Genomic DNA, 21,893 nt, shown 5'->3' with positions numbered 1-21,893 from the left:
TCAATCTTAAATATTGATTAGCTTGATATACCAGTTTTCTTCTTGGTAGCTCTAAATATTTCAAAATAAGTTAATAGTGTTATAGACTGGCTACATGAAAAGGAAACTCCTTTGCGGCAATTTTTCAACCAGTCATTATGCACTGATTCCAGGCTCAAAATTAATGGCAACAGCCCATGCTGGCAAAGATAATAAAATTATTCTAACTTCAGCAGATGTTCTAATGTGCAGGAAAACCAGAGAATACAGCAAAGTAGAAAAGTAATCGAGGTAACTTTGTAAAATGGCAAATATTTGAAATGAAGGAGTTACACTCTATTATATGCGTCTTCAGACAATGCGGATTCACAGTTATGCGAGAAACCTATTTCCACCAACTTCTTGTATGCGTCCAAAACTCACAGTTATGCGAGGAACATTGCTTTCCCGCCAATACAAGTCACATGTGCACGCCTCACAGTCTCACTCCCGCCAGTCTGGCATTGGTTTTGGCAACATGTGGATGTGCGATCTTGCGCTCTTAAGCTCTTGTTTTTACCTATGGTGCAGTGATTTTGTGCTTGAAGTATTTAACTATGCCTCCAAAGCGTCCAATGTCAAGTCCTGGGCCATCAGCAAAGCAGCAGAGAACCGCTTTAACACTTGGAAAAAAAAAGTTGGAAATTATAAACAGGGCGGCGTCAGGTGAAGGTAACACAGCTCTGGGACGCTACTTTGGCCTGGGTGAGTCCATGATCAGAAACATAAAGAAAAATGCTGAGAAAATAAAAAGTGCAGTGATTGATTCATCGCAAGTGTCTTCAAAGATTGTTACCAAACTGCATAACCCGATTATGACAAAAATGGAGAAAATGTTGAGTTTGTACATTGAGTATGAAACAAAGAAAAAACCAACACTTAGTTCCGATCATCTTCGTGTGAAAGCTTTGGAAATTTATGGTCGCCTTTGTTCAGAGGCTAGTGAGGAAGTGTCAAGTGATATTGTTAGCTTTAATGCAAGTAGGGGATGGCTTTCTAAGTTTGTTAATCGTCACAGGCTTCACAACTTAGCTGTGTGTGGTGAACAAGCTAGTGCTGACCACCAAGCTGCTGAACTCTACCCTGTGCAGTTGCAGGCTATGATAGCTGAGTTAGGCATCACACCAAAGCAGGTGTTTAATGCAGATGAGACTGGGCTTTTTTGGAAGTGTATGCCGAAATATACTTACATAAGTAAGGATGAAAAAACTGCGTCAGGTTTCAAGGCAGCAAAGGATAGATTGACTTTGCTTATGTGTTCCAATGCCGAAGGAGACTGTAAGTTGAAGCCTCTCTTAGTTTACCATTCACTAAATCCCCGTGCTCTTAAGGGTTTGAGTAAGAATATGCTTCCTGTCCACTGGCAGCTAACAAGAAAGCATGGGTCACGGATCAAATCTTTCAAGATTGGTTTGCTAATCATTTTGCTGTTGAGACTGAACACTACTGCCGGGAACAGAATCTTGCCTTTAAAGTTCTTCTGTTGCTTGACAATGCGCCAGCCATCCTAAACATTTAGACAGCATTCATCCTAACGTAACAGTGCGTTTCCTGCCGCCTAACACAACATCGCTGATTCAACCACTTGACCAAGGTATGATATCCACATTCAAGGCGTATTTTTTACGGTGAACTATCTCTCAGATGCTGCAAGCAATAGACGATTTTGAAAATCCCGGGAGTTTACCAACGGTGAGGGAATGGTGGAAGTCCTTCAACATCAGACATGCCATCAGCAACATTGATGAATCCTGGAAAGAGGTCAGGTCTTCCACTCTCAATGGAGCATGAAAATCAATTTGGGCGGAGTGTGTGCATAAGCTCAAGGGGTTTCCTGCCTTCACTGCAGCTGTCCAGGACTGTGTGGCTCTGAGCCGTAAAATTGGTGGGGAAAGATTCTCAGATCCCGAGGCTGCTGACATGGTAGAACTCCTGGATTCTCATGATGAAGAATTAAGTATGGATGACCTTCTGCATTTAACTCAGACTGAAGGTGATAACGATGAAGGAAGTGTCGAGTTGCAGGTGAAGGATTTTACGGTGAAGCAACTGGCAGAATTTTTTAAGGCTGCGGAACACTTGGCACAAATGGCGATGGACATGGACCCACGTTTAGGACGGAGTCAGCATTTCAGTCATTCCCTGCAGTCAAGCCTTCTTCCCTACAAGCAAATTTATGCTGAAAAACAAAATGCTGCCAAGCAAACAACCCTCACCACTTTCTTCAAACCAGTGTCATCTCCTGCTGCTAGCAGTACTGAGAATTCTGAGAGTCTTCCTTTACCCCTTGCTGTCCTTGATGATCCCGATGACACACAACCATCCTCTTCATCCATGTAAGGCTGCCTGACACCACTCATTTCCCAAACCGAACACACCTGCCACTGTTGGTGAGTACTGTACACTCTAGTATGTTAACTTTCTATGATTTATTACATTGAATATTACCTTAAATTGATGAAATATAATATGAATGTTGCCTTGTGGTACTGATTTTGTGTTGTATTGGTATGAAAATGTGAATAAATTACAGATAAAACATATTTAGGAAGCCCTCCAGAACGCATCCCTATTTTCGCCTCTTAAATAATTATTCACATTATGTGTCGACTGTGAGGAACATATCCCCCATGTATTAGAATCACCTTTAAAGTATTTTCTTATTACGTAGTAAAAGCTAGTCTGCCTATCCAGTTTATGACAGCTCTCAGCAATTCTGAAAAATCAGGTTCTCCCACTTGGATAACCTTTATTATATTTATGTGTTGACCAGTTCGACATGAATCTCCTGTGACCCTCCTAAATTAGGAGTAATTTACAGTTGCCAATTCACCAACCAACCAACACATCTTTGGCGTGTGGGGGTAAATCAGAGTTAGCCAATGTGGTTACCAGGAGAACATGCAAATTCCAGACTGTACCAGAGATTGGGAATGTATCTGGATGGATGAAAGCCTCTGTACTGCCCTTGTCTGTTTTTTTTCTTTCTTCATATAGGATTGGATACCAACCATACCTTTAGTGCCTTAGAAAAAAGCTTTGTTGATCTTTGCAACCTAGAGGTTTACCTTAACTGTTTGCATAGTTACAATTACAAAATAGTTACCCAGATTTTGCAGGAATGAAGCGTAATGTTCATCATGCTGACAGTTGCCCACAGACATCTTGTGAATATTTGAGAGCAGCAACTTGCTGTATTTATCCAACTGGACCATTTCCGGCACAATGTCCACTAGACAGAGTCTGCCCTGTGCACCAGAATGACACCTCGTCCAGTATACTGTTGCAGCGGTGTGCTACACACAGCGCTAGAATAACCACACGGAGTCGGTGAGTTGGAGTTGCGATAAAAGAGATGTATTCAAACTTTGCGGCCTGCTTTTAAAGCCTTCCTGTTCCCACCCTCCCTGGGCGGGACTGTTGTGGGGAATGCATATTCCCAGATCCTTTCCGCGCGCAGGATTTTCGCCCTGCTGGTGAAGATGGCCTGGCATCCTTTCTGGGGCTGACCTCTCCGCCTGCGCGCGCTGTTTCGTGAGCCGGTTCGTGTGTGCTAGAAAGTGGGTCGCCATGCTGTGACATATAAGCCCAGTAACTGGATCAGGTAGTGCCTGTTTTTCAGCATTGGTTGCACAATGTTAATTTTTGTCCAGAATGGCAAATATTTACAGGTGAAATCAAATTGGACAGGCACTTCTGTGCACAATGCATGTTGGTATGGTTGTCTTCTTCCTAATGCCAGCTGCAAACCTAGAGATGTTGTTATTCACCAAGCATGCATTTTTGCCTCAACCAATATAAAGTGGAGCATTTTCACCATCATTTCTGTCTTGAGCTGCTTGTTACCTGGGTGATTCAGTTGTGATCTTTCTGGCAGAACCATGTTACCAAAGGTGTCCTGGTGACCACTTCGAGTTAGTCAGAGATCATGACTATCGGGGAAGTGCCAATGCAGAGTGTTAAGAATGTTGCATCCCTACAAACATGGGTGTGCAGATTTCACTATTGTGTGTTACATTGCATTGCAAGCAGCAAGGGCATCAGGTGCCTGAGGCCAGGGAGAAGAACCTACAACACCAGTCATCCTCACTACATTGTAATCATCACCACCAAAACTATGTAACTAAAATATTTAAGTTCCATTGAGGCACACTAGTCACCCTTGTCCTACTTTGATGATATCTCTGATTACAGTATGTGATTCACATACTGTACACATTTATTTAGATGATGTACAACCATCTTGGTGGACAATCACCTTAATTAGCAGGTGGAAACTTCATTTATATTTGTTTATCTATGGGGATGTCCATTTTGTAGAGGAAAAAAGGGGTGTTTAGACCTTCTTGAGCTACCACGTGAGGAATGGAATTTCTTTTCGCGTTACTCTGTCATGTGGGGATTCTCACTCTTGTTGACTTCAGTTATTTATTGTTGAGAAATGATGTACAAATGGTTAATGGGTTCATTATTGTCACATGTACTGAGGCACAGTGGAAAAATTTTTGTAATGCATGCCATCCATGGTGATCATTTCATAACAGCAGTGCATTTAGGTAGTACAAAAGAATGCAATAACAGAACACAGAATATTGGCAGATAATGAGGCCATCTTAGAATTGAAATATAAATAATAGAATGATTATAATAAAGTAATAAATCGATCTGCAGAGATCAGCATGCATTGAGTTGGACTGTAACTTCTGCACGTCTGATTGTAAATGCACATGTGTGCATTCACTTTCACATTTACTCCATGATAATGGTGAGTTCTGACCTCAGTGTTTTATGAATTGATTTTATTACAACTGAAGAATGTAAAACTTGTTTAGTGCCAGCTAGACTAGAGAACCAAAAAAATAAAGTTTGGCAGGAGGTTTTTGTGGGAGTAATTGGCCATAGCAATCTGCTGCATTCCCTATGAATTTGATGCTCATGCTTCTCACTATCTGCAGTCTCTTTTATCTCCATTTTACTGCCCCGTTGCAAAGTCTCTTTGTGGCGTGCAGCCATTGACAAAGTTTTTCTCCTCCCTTTGATGGGAGTTTTGTAAGGCATTCTTCCTCTGTTTCTGCCAACTCCCCACACAGATGCTGTAGGACCCATGAATTCCTCCAGCATATTACTTGTTGCTCCAGATTCCAGGACTTGCAGTCTCTTGTACCTCTAAATCTGTTTTGTAGTGGTTTCCTATGCAGTCAAGTTTCTTTATGGAAGACTGTTCTGAGATCTCTTCTAACTCTAAGTGTCTATAATGGAAAAATGGCATTATCCTGAGAGAAGTATGGTGAACTTTTGCAATTTCAGCCAGCTGTTATGACCTATGTAAAAATGAGACTAACTGGACATCATCTTGATGCTTTGCGAGATGTCATTTTGTGTAAGGTTACTGGCATGCTGTCTCACAGAATAGATAATGTACTTTAAAGTAGTTCATTCAACAAGAAACATTGTATTTCTGAGAAATCCAATATGACGTGAAATAAAAAGTTGATAACATGCAGAAAAAGGAAATAGAAATTGATTTGACTTAATTCACTTAAGATGCAATCAGATTACAAATAATAATCGAATAGGAATAACGTTTAGATTTCAGATTCATTTGACGAACATTGAATGTTTGGGTGGATATTGTATTGTGTTCAGTAACAAAGAAGCAGGTTAACCATGTCACCTGAAGCTGATCTATTTTAGGATTAGGCAGGTATGGCAAGGACTTTTTCCTTGATCTTGGAGAGGGGGTGGGAGGAGGAACTAAGTTGCATGCAGTTTCCAGGTGCTGCAGTTCAACTTGTGTTCTTGAATACCTTCAGTCAAACATAAAAGTTAGGAGGCATATGCGGAGAATCTTATTGCTTGGCTACCAATTACAATAAAGTTCATGCCCTGAGTTTCAGCTCATCTCCAAATACCAATTACAATGCTACTTTGCAGTTGCATTTCAGTGTTAAGTACTTTTGCATGCAACTGTATCACGAAAGGTCCTCCCTCGGGCTGGATTCAAAACAAGGTTGCAAAGGTGAAAGAGTTTGTGCATTAATACATTGAATTGTTCTGTTCTGCATTATGTTTCTTTTGATACTAATCCCAGTCTTCTGTTGAAGATCAAAAATAGATGGCCCTTGTATTGTACTCTATTGCACAGATGGCTTCATGATGAGTTTCAGAAGTTTATACTAAAGTGGAGAACTGTCTGTAGTGTTTTTTTAAAGAAAATGCACATTCCTAACATTATTTTTTAATTTTAATAGCTCTTTCGAGAAGTAAGAATTATGAAGATTTTGAATCATCCCAATATAGGTAAGGTTTTATTTTACTCATTTTGGAATACATACTTATCATAACTTATTAACTTTAATATGATTATTTCTAAGAGGTGCTCTGTATTTTATCAGCTTTTTTTTTCGAAAATTTTTGCTCACTTTGTAATTTCTGCCTATTCTGAATCCAGTGTCTCAGGTTGGGTTTTGTTTCATTGGCTATCGCAATTCACTGTTGGAGACCCTGAGGAGTGAGAGGTGTGCATGACCAAAATGCCTGACTATTAATTCCATTTTTCTGCTTTTGGCCCTTATCCCTCTAAAAATTGCCTATCCATGTGGCTGTCCAGATGATTTTTTTTTAAACATTGTAATTGTGCCTGTCAACTTGTTATATATACACACCACCCTCTGTATGGTAAAACTTAGGCCTCTTCAACTGTTTGCTTTCCTACCCCAACTCTACTGTGGAGAAAGGATTGAGATTATCCTCCTTATTTCATAATTTTCAAAATTTACTTTAATCCTTAGCTAAAATCCGAAGTCACTGTGTTTTCTTTTAAATAATGGAGATCTCTGACAAGTGTAGCTGAATTTTGAGCACTAGGTGCTAAGGTCCACACTCAACACTGCTAGCTGAAATTACAGTAGTGTAGAAATTGGATATGATCTATCTGCCTATATGTCTTCGTATTGTGCAGCTTTCTTCATCAGGCACGAGTTAAATAAATTGTTAGCATCACGCAAGATGTGAATTAGTTTTCTGACGTAGAAACGTCTCTCTTGAAAGTCCGAAGATGGTGCACATCAAACTAGAGGGGAGGCTCCACCATTATATTTGCAAACTTAGTTTTATAAGACCATAAGATATAGGAGCAAAAGTAGGCCATTCGGCCCATTGAGTCTGCTTCACCATTCAGTCATGGGCTGATCGAATTCTCCCAGTCATCCCCACTCCCCTGCCTTCACCCCATATCCTTTGATGCCCTGGTTAATCAAGAGCCTGTCTATCTCTGCCTTAAATACACCTAATGACTTGGTCTCCATAGCTGCTTGTGGCAACAAATCCCACAGATTTACCACCCTCTGACTAAAGTAATTTCTCCACATCTCTGTTCTAAATGTTCGTCCTTCAATCCTGAAGTCGTGCTCTCTTGTCCTAGAATCCCCTACCATGGGAAATAACTTTGCCATATCTAATTTGTTCAGGCCTTTTAACATTCAGAATGTTTCTATGAGATCTCCCCTCGTTCTCCTGAACTCCAGGGAATACAGCCCAAGAGCTGCCAGGTGTTCCTCATATGGTAACCCTTTCATTCCTGGAATCATTCTTGTGAATCTTCTCTGAAGCCTCTCCAATGTCAGTCTATCCTTTCTAAAATAAGGAGCCCAAAACTGCACGCGCTACTCCAAGTGTGGTCTCATGAGTGCCTTAGAGACCCCCAACATCACACCCTGCTCTTGTATTCTATACCTCTAGAAATGAATGCCAACATTGCATTTGTCGCCTTCACAATTGACTCAACCTGGAGGTTAACCTTTAGGGTATCTTGCACAAGGACTCCCAAGTCCCTTTGCATCTCTGCATTTTGAATTCTCTCCCTATCTAAATAACAGTCTGCACGTTTATTTCTTCCACCAAAGTGCATGACCATACACATTCCAACATTGTATTTCATTTGCCACTTCTTTGCCCATTCTCCTAAGCTATCTAAGTCTCTCTGCAGGCTGTCTGTTTCCTCAACACTACCCGCTCCTCCACCTATCTTTGTATCATCGGCAAATTTAGCCACAAATCCATTAATCCCATAATCCAAATCATTGACATACATCGTAAAAAACAGCAGTCCCAACCCCGACCCCTGTGGAGCTTCACTAGAAACCGGTAGCCAGCCAGAATAGGATCCCTTTATTCCCACTCTTATGTTTTCTGCCAACCAGCCAATGCTCTACCCATGCTAGTAACTTCCCTGTAATTCCATAGGCTCTTATCTTGCTAAGCAGCCTTATGTGCGGCACCTTGTCAAAGGCCTTCTGAAAATCCAAGTTCACCACGTCTACTGCATCTCCTTTGTCGACCCTGCTTGTAATTTCCTCAAGGAATTTCAGTAGGTTTGTCAGGTTTTCTATTTTGTTTGACTTTGGCTAATAAAGAAGGCATATCTTATGGGTTGTATGGTGAGATGTTTCTCTGACATGAGTTTCCAATGTTCAATCTTGAATTTATAGTTTTTGTTTTTCTGATTTGACACCTCACACACCCCTCCCAAATCTGCTACTTATTGCATTCTTTTTAACTCAGTATTTCTTTTAGAAAAATAAGACTAGTGTGAGAGATTGAATCCCAGGACTTTTAAAAGTATTTGTGCTTATTTAGAATAGTTATTGCAATTTGTTTCTTTAAAAAATTCTTAGAAAATTAATATACATATGAGTTTCATTGAGCACTAAACCTTCCTGTCTCAGGACATAACAGGGAAATAGTATGGCAACCAGACATTTTCATTTGAGTTTTATTAAGCCTAAGAGATTCTGCAGTTGCTAAAAACCCAGAGCAACAAAACAAAATACTGGAGGAACTCAGCATATCAGGCAGCATCTATGGAGAGGAATAGACAGTCGATGTTTCAGGCTGAGACCCTCCATCAGGTCTGGACAGAAAGGGGGAAGAAACCAGAATAAGAATATTAGGGGAGGGGAAAGTAGTACAAACTGGTGGGTGAGAGGTGAAGCCAAGTGAGGAGGAAGGTGGGTGCCTGGTGGACGGGGTGGGGGGGGGAAGGGGGGAATGAGGTAAAGAAGCTGGGAGGAGACAGGTCAGAGGCAGAGGGCTGAAGAAGAAGGAATCTAATAAGAGGGGACAATGGACCATAGAACAAAGGGAAGGAGGGAGGTGATGGCAGGTGAGGATACGTGAAGGGATGAGAGGATAACCAGTATACGGATGAAGGGGAAGGAGTACCAGCTGACAAGTGATAGATGAAACCAGTTGAGGGGGGAGGTTGGAGAGTGAGGGTGGGGGGTGAAGTCAGAAGCTGGGAGGTGATGAGTGGAAGAGGCAAAGGGCTGTAGACAAAGTAGTCTGATAAGAGAGGAGATTGGACCATGGGAGAAAGGGAAGGAGGAGGAGCCCCAGATGGACTGATGTGCAAGAGAAGAGATACGAGGGGAGCCAGAATGGAGAATGGAAAAAGGGAGAAGGGGGGAGGGATAAAATTACCAGATGTTAAAGAAATAGATGTTAATGCAGTAGGATTGGAGGCTACTTAGATGGAATATAATATGCTGCTTCTCCAACGTAAGAGTGGCCTCATCATGACAGTAGAAAAAGCAATGGACTGATATGTCGAAATTGGAATGAGTAGAATTAAAATGTGTGGCCACCAGGAAAACTTGCCTTTTATGGTAGACAAAATGAAGGCGCTCAACGAAGAGGTTCCCAAATCTTTGTTGGATCTTGCCAATGCAGAAGAGGTTACACCAGTAACACCAGATATAGCAGACAACCCTGATACACTCGTAGAGGGAGTGTCAGCTCAGCTGGAAGGACTGTTTGTGGCCCTGATAGTTGTGAAAGAAGAGATGTAGGGGTATTTGCCACACTTGTCCTGCTTGCAGGGGTAAATGTCAGGAGGGAGATCAGTGGGAAGTGATGAGTGGACGAGGGAGTCACATATAGGGCGATCTCTGTGGAGAGTGGGAGGAGGGAAAGATGAGTTTAGTGGGAGAATCCTGGTAAAGATGGCATATGTTGCAGAGAATGATATGTTGGATGCAGAGGCTTGTGGGGAGGTAGGTAAGAACAGAGTACACTCTATCCCAGTTATTGTAACAGAAAGATGGAGTGCGGGTGGATGCCCGAGTAATGGAGGAGATGCGGGTGAGGGCAACAACAATGGTTGTGGAAGGAAGATCCAATACTTTGAAGAAGGAGAACCTCCATCAGATTTTTGGAATGGAAAGCCTCATCCTGATAACAGAGGAACTGAGAAAAGGGGTAGCATTTTTACAAGTTACAGGGTGGAAGAAGGTACACTCAAGGTAGCTGTGAGAATCAGTAGGTTTATAAAAATATCAGTAGACAAGCTGCACCCAGAGGTGGAGACCGAGAAATCAGGAAAGGGGAGAGAGATGTCCAAGATGGACCATGTAAATTTGAGGGCAGGGTGGAAGTTGAAGGCAAAGTTGATAAGCTCAACGAGGGTCCAGGAACAGTTGAGGAGTGTAACTGAATGTGTAATTTATTGGGTATTTCTAGGTTATCGTTGCAGTCTACATCCTTTTATTATAGTAGAAACAACTGAACTATTTAAGTACACAGTTTTCTTTTACTATTCCACCCAAAAAAAAGCTCCAGAAGCAGGGAAAATTAATGGTATACATTCTCTAATTCTCAGTAACAGTCACCAAACCAAGATTATCCATATGTTAATCATGTGGATCGTGCTGAGAAAGACCAATTAACTCTGCTCCAGGTATATCTGTAGGGAAGTGAGAAGTAAAGATGCAATGCACATGGAAATGCTGTATGCTCCACCCAAGTTCACAGAAGGACAACCATGTGTGTCAATTTCCTCATAGGTTTCTCAGCATTCAGCAGCATTAAAAACTACCTTTAATCTTGGCTTTGCTTTTATCAGGGTCTCCTGGGAAAGGCTGTCACTCTTGTATCCAATGTCATTCCTCTTAGTTGAAAAACTTCTCAGGAAATAGCTCTAAAACCTTTTTTACAGCTCAAGAATACATTCATATCAGTTATTTGAGGACATCATACTTTTAAAGTTTTTCTTTGACCAAAACCCACCTCCAGGATTGAAAGTAGTAGCCTGTAAAATGTATATCACGTGCTTTCTTTCACCAAGATTGTAGCACAAGGATGTACACAGGATGTATTGATGGAAGTATTTTTATTGTTTTTTCTCTAACAGGTTGATTACAGGCATAAATTATGGGGTTTGACTTATTATAACAATTCATTGCAGTACTAACCACTCTCCACTGAAAGGTGATGAAAGTGATTACAGTGGATTCACTGAACTATGTGCTTCTTGTGGAATTTTCATTCTTAACAGATAATCATTAATACACAGTCAGTATCTTATTTTCCAGTTCATTGAGATGACAATAGAAAGTTTTGTATGTGATAACATAAGAATTGGGATCTGGAGTCGCCCCCAAGTCACTTTCACTATCCAATAACATACCTGATGTTCTACCTCAACACTATTTTCAGCCCTGTCACTAGATCTCCTAATGCCCCCAATATCTAGAAATCCAAATTTGAACACAACCAATGCTTCATGCAGACCTCTCAGCACTGCTTGAAAAAGTGGTGGAGGCAGGTACTCTCACAACATTTTAAAACTATTTGAATTATCCCTTGAATTGCCAAGGAATAGAAGAATGTAAAAGATTTGTGTGCTGCTGAATGTGATTTAATATAGATGGACACTTGATGATTGGTATAGGCAAGGTAGACTGAAATGCCTATTTTTGTGCTGTGTGATTCTAAGACTGATTCTGACTCAGACTTGGAAATATTACATTTAGTCCTCTAAACAAATTTTGTTGATATAGGTTATTAATAGCTGGACCACAAAGAGCTAGTCATAGCCTCTCAAAGCGAGAGAGGTCTGTTTATTCAAACTCTTGGGTTTCTGTCTGTTAACAAACTCTCAGTCCATTTGTGTACAGTATATTAACTTGAATTCCAAGTGCTCTGTGTTTATTTAGCAAACTCCTGTGCTGAACATTAAATAAAGCCTTCTAACAATCCAACATATCAAATGGTGAAAGGCCCTGAAGGCATGATGCACAGAGGATGGTGGGAGAGTCTCAAGACTAGAGGACACAATCTCAGAATAGAGGGGCGTCCTTATAGAACGGAGCTGAGGAATTTTCTTTATCAAAAGTGGTGAATCTGTGGATTCTTTGCCACAGGCAGCTGTGGAGGCCAAGTCTTTCTGTATATTTAAGGTAGAGGTTGATAGATTCTTGATTGGTGAAGGCATGAGGGATATAGGAAGAAGACAGGAGATTGGGGCAGAGAAGAAGCTTGGATCAGCCATGATAAAATGATGGAGTAGACTTGATGGGTCAAATGGCCTAATTCTGCTTTTATATCTTATGGTCAAATGCACTACACTCACTAGTTCCCTGCTCATCTACTCTTCTAGATATATTCTCAAAGTATTCCAGATGATTCATTAAACATAGTTTCTCTTTCATAAGTCCAGTACCAAAGCATCTAAGTCATTATTTTATATCTGTATTGAACTTTGTTTGATAACAGATCAGCAGTTCCCTATTATATCTCTTCCTCCCTTCTTTAATAATGGGGTCTTATTTGCTTCCCTCCAAATTGCAGAATATTCCAGAATCTTACAGAATTTTGGAAGATGGTAACCAGAGCACATACTTATCTCCATAACCACCTCCGAGATAATTCTGGAATGCTAATAATCAAGTCCTTGGAATTTATCAGGTTTTTAGGCTTATTACCTTCTCTGATGAAATTGATGAAGAAATCTTTCATGTCAATTGAAAAAAAATCTCCCTTTTAAAGAGAGTACAACAGGATCAGTCTCAATTATGATAGCTATCTTGCTACCCCAAGTAGGTAGAGGAATGAAGAATAACTAATTGCCATGCACTTGAAGACATTCAGTTTCTGAGGGGATAAAATCCATTCTTCAAAAAATAAATTTAGCAATTTCAGGGGAGGATAAGAGGACATAGGACAGACTGAGAGCAGAAGATGGATATATTTGAAATAGATGGGTGCTGACTATCTGAAAAGTGCAGTGATGTTCGCAGCATCTGCAGTTTTTATTTCAGCTTCTTCAGTTCATATCCCATAAATCAGATACTTTGCATTCTTTCCCTCCTTCTATTTTCTTCCATCCCCCAGTAACCAAGGCTCCTGCAAGAAGTGTGCCTGGGAATACAAGCCTTTATAGCCATTCCTCAATTGGTACCACAACCAGCACTTGTCATTCAATCTGTCTTGATCTCCAGCCAACCACAAACATTCCATTTTCTGTTCAACTTAAAACATTTCCCATTCTCTTCAGCTTAAAACATTTTCTATTTCTAACTTTTTCACATTTTGCATGTTCTGGTGATAGATTTCCAAACTGAAACAAAATTCTGTTTCTCTTTCCAATGTATATTTTCATTATTTAAATGTGTGTTTTGCAGAGCATGCTGGTGGATTCAAATATATACTGTGCATAGATATTGAAGCAAATTTATTTTTAAAACATGAAACCTTCAAAAAAAATCTGTGACCACTGAAACCCAGTCAGAGTGACACAGACATTTGTCATTAACATTGGAATGTCATGATGAAATTCAAACATCTTTGAAATACAAAAATGGGGAAAAGTTAAAACCCCAGTTTAAATGCTTAAATCTTTCAAATGTAGTATTGAATTCAAACATAAGGATTTTTTTTTACTAGTTACTTTGCTTTTTGAATTTATGCTTTTTATCCATGTTATAGTACCACTGCTGAGAGTATCAGAATAATTTATCTCCATGGTGATTACTTTTTCAATAATTATTTCATTAGTGTTGTTTATAAGCAATCTTCTCCTCTTCCAGTGAAATTATTTGAAGTAATAGAAACTGAGAAGACGCTGTATTTAATTATGGAGTATGCAAGTGGGGGTAAGTTTAGGCTTTGGCTGTTTCTTATAATACGTGGTTTCCACAAGGAGAAGATCTCACTGAAATAATGTCGGATTTGTATCACTCATTTTATTCAAGTAGTTTTGTTAAATATACTTTTAAAATCAAAAGAAATATTTTTTTCAGCATTGTTGGTTATCTTTTCTGACCTTTATCTCTTTTTGGATGTTTCAAAATTAAGTTTTTGGTCTACTTTCCTTTTAACTTATGTAAATAACCTGTTTCTGAATAGCCTGGTTCCAATTTAGCTCTTCAGGGCACCTGAAAGTACAGTTTGATACCAGTATCAGCAATCCTTCTAGTATGATGTGCTGTAGTGATGGGTCTATTGAGGAATGATGAGCTTAGAAAATTACACACAATTGGATTTCCAGCATCTGCAGATTTTCTCTTGTTTCTGATTAGAAAATTGGTAAACAGTTTACCATTATTGCTTTGTATTGGGAGTTAAAATTAAGTTGTTGCTCATACGCTGCTGGCAGTCCCTTGGAAATTAATTCCCCTTATTGTTTGCACATTAACTTTATTTAATAAACACAAGAGATTCTGCAGATGCTGGAAATCCGAGCAACATACAAAATGCTGGAGGAGCTCAACAGGTCGGGCAGCATCTATCGGAATGAATGAACTGTTGACATTTTGGGCTGAGATGCTTGATCAGTAGTGGAAAGAAAGGGGGAAAGATGCCAACAGAAGGAGGTGTGGGGTGGAGGAGGACGACAAGCTAGAAGGTGATAGTTGAATCCAGGTGGGTGGGGGAGGGGAGGTTGAAGTAAGGTGCTGTAGGTAAAGGGCTGGAGAAGAAGAAATCTGATGGGAGAGGAGAGTGGACCATGGAAGAAAGGGAAGGAGGAGGGGTATCAGGAAGAGGTGATAGGCAGGTGAGGAGAAGTAAGAGGTGAGAGAGGGGAATTAAAGAAGAAAGGGGGAGGGGAAATAATTACCAGAAGTTGGAAAAAATCGATGTTCATGCAATCAGGTTGGAGAATACCTAGATGAAATATGAGTTGTTGCTCCTCCAACCTGAGTGGCCTCATCACAGCAGAAGAGGAGAGCATGGGCCAACATGTCAAAATGGGAATGGGATAGAAATTAAAATGGTTAACCACCAGGAAATCCAGGTGGAGCTGAGGTGCTCGATAATGGGATCCCCTAATTTATGTCAGGGTCTCACCAATGTAGAGGAAGCCACATTGGGAGCACCAGATAGAGTAAATGACCCTAACAGATTCACAGATAATGCGTTGCCTCACCTAGAAGGACAGTTTGAGGTCCTGAATGGAGGTGAGGGAGAAGACGAATGGGCAGATGTAATACTTCTGCACTTACAGGGGGGAGATTAGTGCAGTGGCAAGAATGTACAAGGGAATCATGAAGGGAATAATCCCTATGGGAGTCGGAGGAGGAGATGGGGAGTGGTAAAGATGTAGAGTCCCATTGAAGATTGCATAGATCACGACGGATGACGTGTTTGATGCAGAGTCTCATGCAGTGGTAAATGAAGATAAGTTCACCTCTATCCCTATTAAGACAACGCAGAGATGGGCAAAGGCAGATGACTGGGAAATGGAGGAGATGCGGTTTTCTTAAAGATTCAACTTTATTTAATCTTCACATTTTGGTGTATCTTATGCTTGTGCTTTTTCTGTTAAGTTGAGAGTTAAAAGTTATAGATTTTGTTCTCATAATCCTCAGCAAATAATAACTAAATGATGACAAGTCAATTTGGGTCAAATTATCTTTAAGTAACAAATGTGGGCACATATAGTTTTCCCTCTTTTGTATACAAAGTTTCTTATCCATTAACAAAACTAAATCCATTAAATTGAGATCAATTTCCTTTGATCTCGCCTCAGAAAATGGGAGGGTGAAATCATGTTTAAATAGCGTGACAGTAAAACTTCTAATGCTAGCAAAATGTCTTTTGCATGAACTCTTATCTAAAAATATCTACAGGAAAAAAAAGCATTGGAATGCAGTAATGTTACACCAGATACACTAGACTGCCACAATATATATTGTTTTTCAAGCTTTGTCCCACTTAAAGATAAATCTGCCACTTTTTACTCTTTGAAATTCAACTCCAGCTGTGAACTTCTGTTTCACTGAATCTCCGTAAAATCTATCCATTCAGCTTTGTCATCAATCTGGAAGGCACACAGTTTAAACAGGAAACTCGTAACAGACTTTTACCTTGAATTGCTTTGGTCCCTTCTAATTTTTTTACATGAGCACAGACTACTCAAGGAATTCTAGAAGATAATCTGCATTTAATTGTAAATGAGGTGTAAATCTGAAATGACTTTTCTTGCATCCATAAATGGGAGGAGCTGATTAGTTAATTTTGATCACTTCATAGTTGAACAGTATATAGAGTAGCACAACCAATAAAAAGCTTTAAAACCAGTTTTCCTCAAATCGTCACTTTAAATATTTGAAGAGAAGTTCTATGATGCAGTCTTTCATATTTGACCTGTAATTTGTTTCTTGGTAACTGTCACATTTCATTCTATTTCATGGAATTAAAAATAAATTACCTAGCCTATTTTTTTTGTAGTATTTCTAACTGTTGCATATATTTTGCCTACAGCTATAGTAACTGAGTGGTGCACCTGCTGTTGATTGTTTCTTAATTGTTCATGTATTATATTAATCAATGTAAGTGGGTTTGTGTTATATTCCTCAGCTGTTTACCTGTTGATTTGGTGCTAAATTAATTCAGTGGCTGTCTTCCTGTCTAGTGTCTCCAGAAAGCTTTAAAGTGTTTTATTTTCACTCTTATTAAATGGAAGTGAGACCGTCCTTCCTTTGTACATTTAATTTAGTGTTTGTAATTCTAGGCTCCAACAACATGGACTGTGATAAAGCTAGCCAAAATGTCTTTGTGGTTGAAATTTGTCCTTGGTCGCTGAATAATGGATCCAAATTTTGGAAAGTTGTAGCTGCCTATTGCATGTGTAATGCAAGCGATGAAGGATGTATTTCTACCCCTTTGCTTTTCAGAGTTCATTTGAATAGGGCCCTGAAAAGTGAACATTTTTAGGAAGAAGTGTAATATTAGACTGTGTATTCAGTAAACATGCTTCATTCTTCTTTTACATCCTTGCAATGTAGGAGAAGTTTTTGATTACTTAGTTGCACACGGAAGAATGAAAGAAAAAGAAGCAAGGGCAAAGTTTAGACAGGTGAGTTGGGTGTAATTATGTAAGAATTTAGGTTTAATTCTTATGACATTAACTGTGAATTGTTAAAGATTGTTTTGTATAAGCTTGCAAACTAATCTGCCAGGTTTCAAAGTGTGATTTAAAGAAGATGAGGTACACTGGAACACCAAATTTTGCTCTTTGGGAGGATGAGCGAGGGTCAGGCTTAAACAGTGAGCAACAGAGCACTGAGGAGTACAGTAGAACAGAAGGAATACAGATCCATAATTCCTTGAAAGTGGCATCGCAGGTAGATAAAGAGAGCTTTTTTGCGTATTGGCCTTCATAAATCAATGTACTGAGTACAGGAGTTGGAATGCTATGTTTCAAGTTGTATTAGACACTGGTGAGTCCTAATTTGGAGGTTTGTGTGCAGTTCTGGTCACCTACTGACAGGAAAGATGGGCAGAGAAAATTTACAAGAGTGCTGCCAGGACTGAGGTACAGGGAAAGGCTGAATAGATTAGGACTTTATTCCTTCCACGTAGGAGAATGAGGAGAGATTTGATAGACGTGTACAAATTATGAAGGGTATAGATACGGTAAATGCAAGCAGCCTTTTTCTACTAAGGTTGGGTGAGACCAGAAGTAGAGGTCCTGGGTTAAGGGTGAAAGGTGAAATGTTTAAGGAGAGCTTGAGGGGAACTTCTTCACTCAAAGTGTGGTGAGAGTGTGGAACGAGCTGCCAGCAGAAGGCGTGGATGCAGGTTTGATTTCAATATTTGAGATATTTGGATAAATATACAGATGGGTCGGCTATGGAGGGCTATGATCCAGGTACAGGTGGATGGAACTAGACAGAAAAATAGTTCGGAACGGATGGGGTGACCAAAGAGTCTGTTTCTGTGCTGTAGTGCTCTAAGATTCTATGTCTAAGAGAAGAGGTAAGCCTACAAGGTGTTTTGGTGAGGGAATTTCAGAGTTGATAACACAACTATCAGTAGTAGAGATGACAAAGAGGCCAAGATTGAAAGAACCTAACTGTGCTTTGTTGGAGTAGTATTAGCAGAATCCACACTGTTGGTGGTGTGGCAATTATAGGGCTGGAAAGACACAGCTGAGCAATTTGAAAACAACAATGTATATTTTGGTGTTGTTCAATGCGAATATAGTTTGTGTTAATGAGCGAAGAGATGGTGAACAAGTTGTGCTGGGATATGGGCACTTGAATTTTACATGACCACTAGATTCTGGATGATCTAATGTTGGAGACTGAGCTGTAGCTGTATGGATGTGTGATTCTGCATCTGATGAACATCAACCCATGTTACACTAATGGAACTGGGCAGCATGATGATTACAAATACAGTAAAATCTGGCTCAAGAATGTGAACAGATCTGACTGAACTGTAGCTTGCCTTTTCAACCCACCTTTTAACCTAATCCAAGGTCAATCCAACACTTTCCTCCCATACAGCTGTCCATTTGTCTTTCATCCATGTGCCTATCTAAGAGTGTCTTAAACGTCCCTAATTTATCTGCCTCTGCCACTACAACTGGCAGTATGTTCCACATACCTACCACTCTCTGCGTATTTTGAAAAAAAACATACCTCTGATGTCCCCTATACTACTCTCCCAACACCTTAAAGCTATGATCTTTCATATTAGCTATTTCTGCCCTGGGAAAACCTCTCTGGCTGTCCATTCAGTATGTGCCTCTTATCACCTTGTACGCCTCTATCAAGTCATCTGTCATCCTCTGTTCCAAAGAGAAAAGCCCCAGCTTGCTCCATCTATCCTCATAAGACGTACTCTCCAATGCAGACAGCATCCTGATGAATCTCCGCTGCACCCTCTCTAAAGCTTCCACAGGCGATCAGGAGTGAACACCATACTCCAAATATGGTCTAACTCAAACCAGACTTTTATAGAGCTGCAATATTACTCGCACAGCTCTCGAACACAATTCACTGACAAATGAAGTCCAACACACCATACACCTTAACTACTCTATCAACTTGTGTGGCAACTTAGAAGGCTTTCTGGAAGTTCAGCATTCCAAAGTGTATCACTTCATACTCTATTTTGGATTGAACTCCATCTGCTCCTGTTCAGCCCAGCTCTGCATCCTATCGATGTCCCGTTAAAACCGACAGCAGCCTTCTACACTATTCACACCACCACCATGTGTCATCTGCAAGCTTACTAACCCACCCTTCCATTTTTCATCTAAGTCATTTATGAAATTCACGAAGAGTAAAGTCCCAAAACAGACCCCCACTGGTCACCAACCTCCTGGCAGAATACGCTCCATCTACCACCTCCCTCTGCTTTCTGTGGGCAAGCTAATTCCAAATCCATGGGGCCAAGTTTCCCTGCATCCTATGCCTCCTGACTTTCCAAACCTACCATGGGTAATCTTGTTGAATGCTTTACTAAAATCCATGTATGCCACATCCACTGCTCTACTTTCATCAGTTTGTTTCGTCACAACCTTGAAGAATTCAATCAGGCTCTTGGGGCATGACCTGCCCCTCACAAAGCCATGCTGACTATCCCTGATCAGACTATGCTTCTCTAAATGCTCATAAATCCTGTCTCTAAGAATCTCTAGGAATATTAAAGATGATTCCTATTACCTCTCTTGAACAAAGGATTAACATTTGCCATTGTCCAATTTTCTGCTACAGTGGCTACAGAGGATGCAAAGATTATTGCAAAAGATAGAGCAATCTCTTCCCTCGCTTCCCATGGTAACCTGACGTAGATCCCATCTGACCCTGGGAACACATAGATCCCATGTGACTCTGGGAATTTGTCTATTCTAATTTTTTTTTTTTTTTTTTTTTGGGAAGTCCCAGCACTTCCTCTTAATGTCAACATGTTCCAGCATATTAACCTGTTCTACACTGACCTGAAAGTCCTTGTCACTGGTGAGTACTGGAAAATGGTTCATTAAAGATCTTCACTCCCCCATGGCTCCAGGCACCTGATCAGGTTCACTGTCTAGTACTAGATCCCCTATGATGTCTAATCTAGTTGGCCTTTCCCATATTGTATCAGGGATGCCTCTGGAACACATCCAACAAATTCTGCCCCATCTAAACCACTTGTATTAAGTAGGTGCCAAACAATATTAGGGAAGTTGAAGTTCCCCGTGATAACAACCCTGTTATTTTTTGCACCTTTCCAAAATCTGCCTCCCATTCTGCTGCTCAGTGTCTGTGTTGCAACTGGTGGGGGTGGGGGGGGGTGGCATTGATAGATTATCCCCAGTGAAGCGATAGCTCCCTTCCCATCTCAGATTTCCACCTACAGTAGGCTTAGAAGACAATTTTTACGATCAAATTAGTTTCATTTGTCAAATGCTTTATTACTCCACAACGTCCTCCCTTTCTGTAGCTGTAATCATATCCCTGATTAGCAATTCCATTCCCATCTCTTTACCTCCCCCCTTGTACCTTTTGAAACATCTAAACACTGGAACATCTAGAAGCCGTTCCTGCCCTTGTGACAGCCAAGTCTCTGTAATGGCCCCGATGTTGTCACTTCATGTCTTGATCCATGCTGTAAGTTGATCACCCTCGTTCCTGATACTTCTCGCATTAAAGAAGACATCTTTCAACCCATCCTATTGACTGCATTTATGCTTCATCTACTGTCTATCCTAACTCTCAGTCTCTCTACATGCTGCATCTACCTTTTCTCCCAACTGTTCTATCCTATGACTGATCACACTGTTTCCTATCCCCTGCCAACCTAGTTTAAATCCTCAACAGCTCCTGCAAACCTGCCTGCAATGACATTGGTCCTCTTTGAGTTCAGGTGTAACCTGTCCCTTTTGTACAGGTCATTCATTCCCCAGAAGACATCCCAGTGATCTATGAATCTGACATTCTTCCCCAGCACCAATTCTTCAGCCACACATTCATCTGCCATATCATCCTATTTTTACCCTCACTGGTGTGTGGCACAGGCAACAATCTAGAGATTGCTACCCTTAAGGTTCTGCTTCCTAGCTTCCTACGTGCCTCCCTATACTTGCTCTTCAGAATCTCATCCTTTTTCCTACCTATGGCATTGATGCCAATGTATCATTCCTTTAAGAATCCGAGGTGTCCTTGACCTTGGCATCTGGGAGGCAACATACCATATAGGAGTCTCTTTCATGTCCACAGATTCTCTTGTCTGCTGCCCTAACTGTTGATGTCATCAGCTGACTGTTTCTGGCAGGAAGTGCGGATTTGGTCTTCTGATATGACTGAATACTCTGAAGCAATGACGACATTAATAATGCTTTAGATGGTGTGGAAAGTGAAGAGGTTCAAAAGAAAAGATTTTGCAACTAAGTTTGAAAAAAGGCTGACTTAGAAGGTATTGACACCCTCAAGGACTTTGAAGAGGGAAGGGAGATTGGAGTTTGGATATTGTTTGCAAGGATAAAAGGATTAGGTGTTGTTCCAGTGAGAAATGGCATACTTGAGAGACAGGTGGATTCACACTGGCTGGGCATAAATGTCAACAACATTAACTAATATGGGAGGCATAAAGGGAATTTGTGTTGGTCTGTTTTGTAGCAACTGGGTTTGGAAAAGTGTGACCAGAAATAAGAACAAAACAGCAGAAAGGTGCAAAAGCTGAGGGATTGATCCATTCTCAACTTCTTGATCTTTGCCAGCAACTGCTTCATTTTCAATTTCACTATTAAAACATTTTTGTACACTTCTAAAACAATTGCCATCCTGCAACTCTAGGTCTGTGAAACGGATCCAACAAAA

General features: G+C 40.4%; 1 protein-coding gene across 7 annotated transcripts in view; it reads left to right on the top strand.

The window, feature by feature from the left end:
* Positions 1 to 21,893, top strand: part of mark1 (MAP/microtubule affinity-regulating kinase 1) — a 196,381-nt gene that overhangs the window by 134,471 nt on the left and 40,017 nt on the right. For all 7 annotated transcript variants that reach the window (XM_063055739.1, XM_063055737.1, XM_063055734.1 and 4 more), the window contains exons 4-6: positions 6,270 to 6,318; positions 13,884 to 13,949; positions 17,085 to 17,155. In XM_063055739.1, coding sequence (XP_062911809.1) covers positions 6,270 to 6,318; positions 13,884 to 13,949; positions 17,085 to 17,155 — 186 coding nt within the window. The remainder of the gene's footprint in view (positions 1 to 6,269; positions 6,319 to 13,883; positions 13,950 to 17,084; positions 17,156 to 21,893) is intronic.

The sequence above is a fragment of the Mobula hypostoma genome, chromosome 8 (genome assembly GCF_963921235.1).
Source record: "Mobula hypostoma chromosome 8, sMobHyp1.1, whole genome shotgun sequence".
In the NCBI taxonomy this organism is placed as follows: Eukaryota; Metazoa; Chordata; class Chondrichthyes; order Myliobatiformes; family Myliobatidae; genus Mobula; species Mobula hypostoma.
The sequence above is the reverse complement of the archived record's forward strand: the minus strand, read 5'-3'. Positions and strand labels throughout refer to the sequence as shown.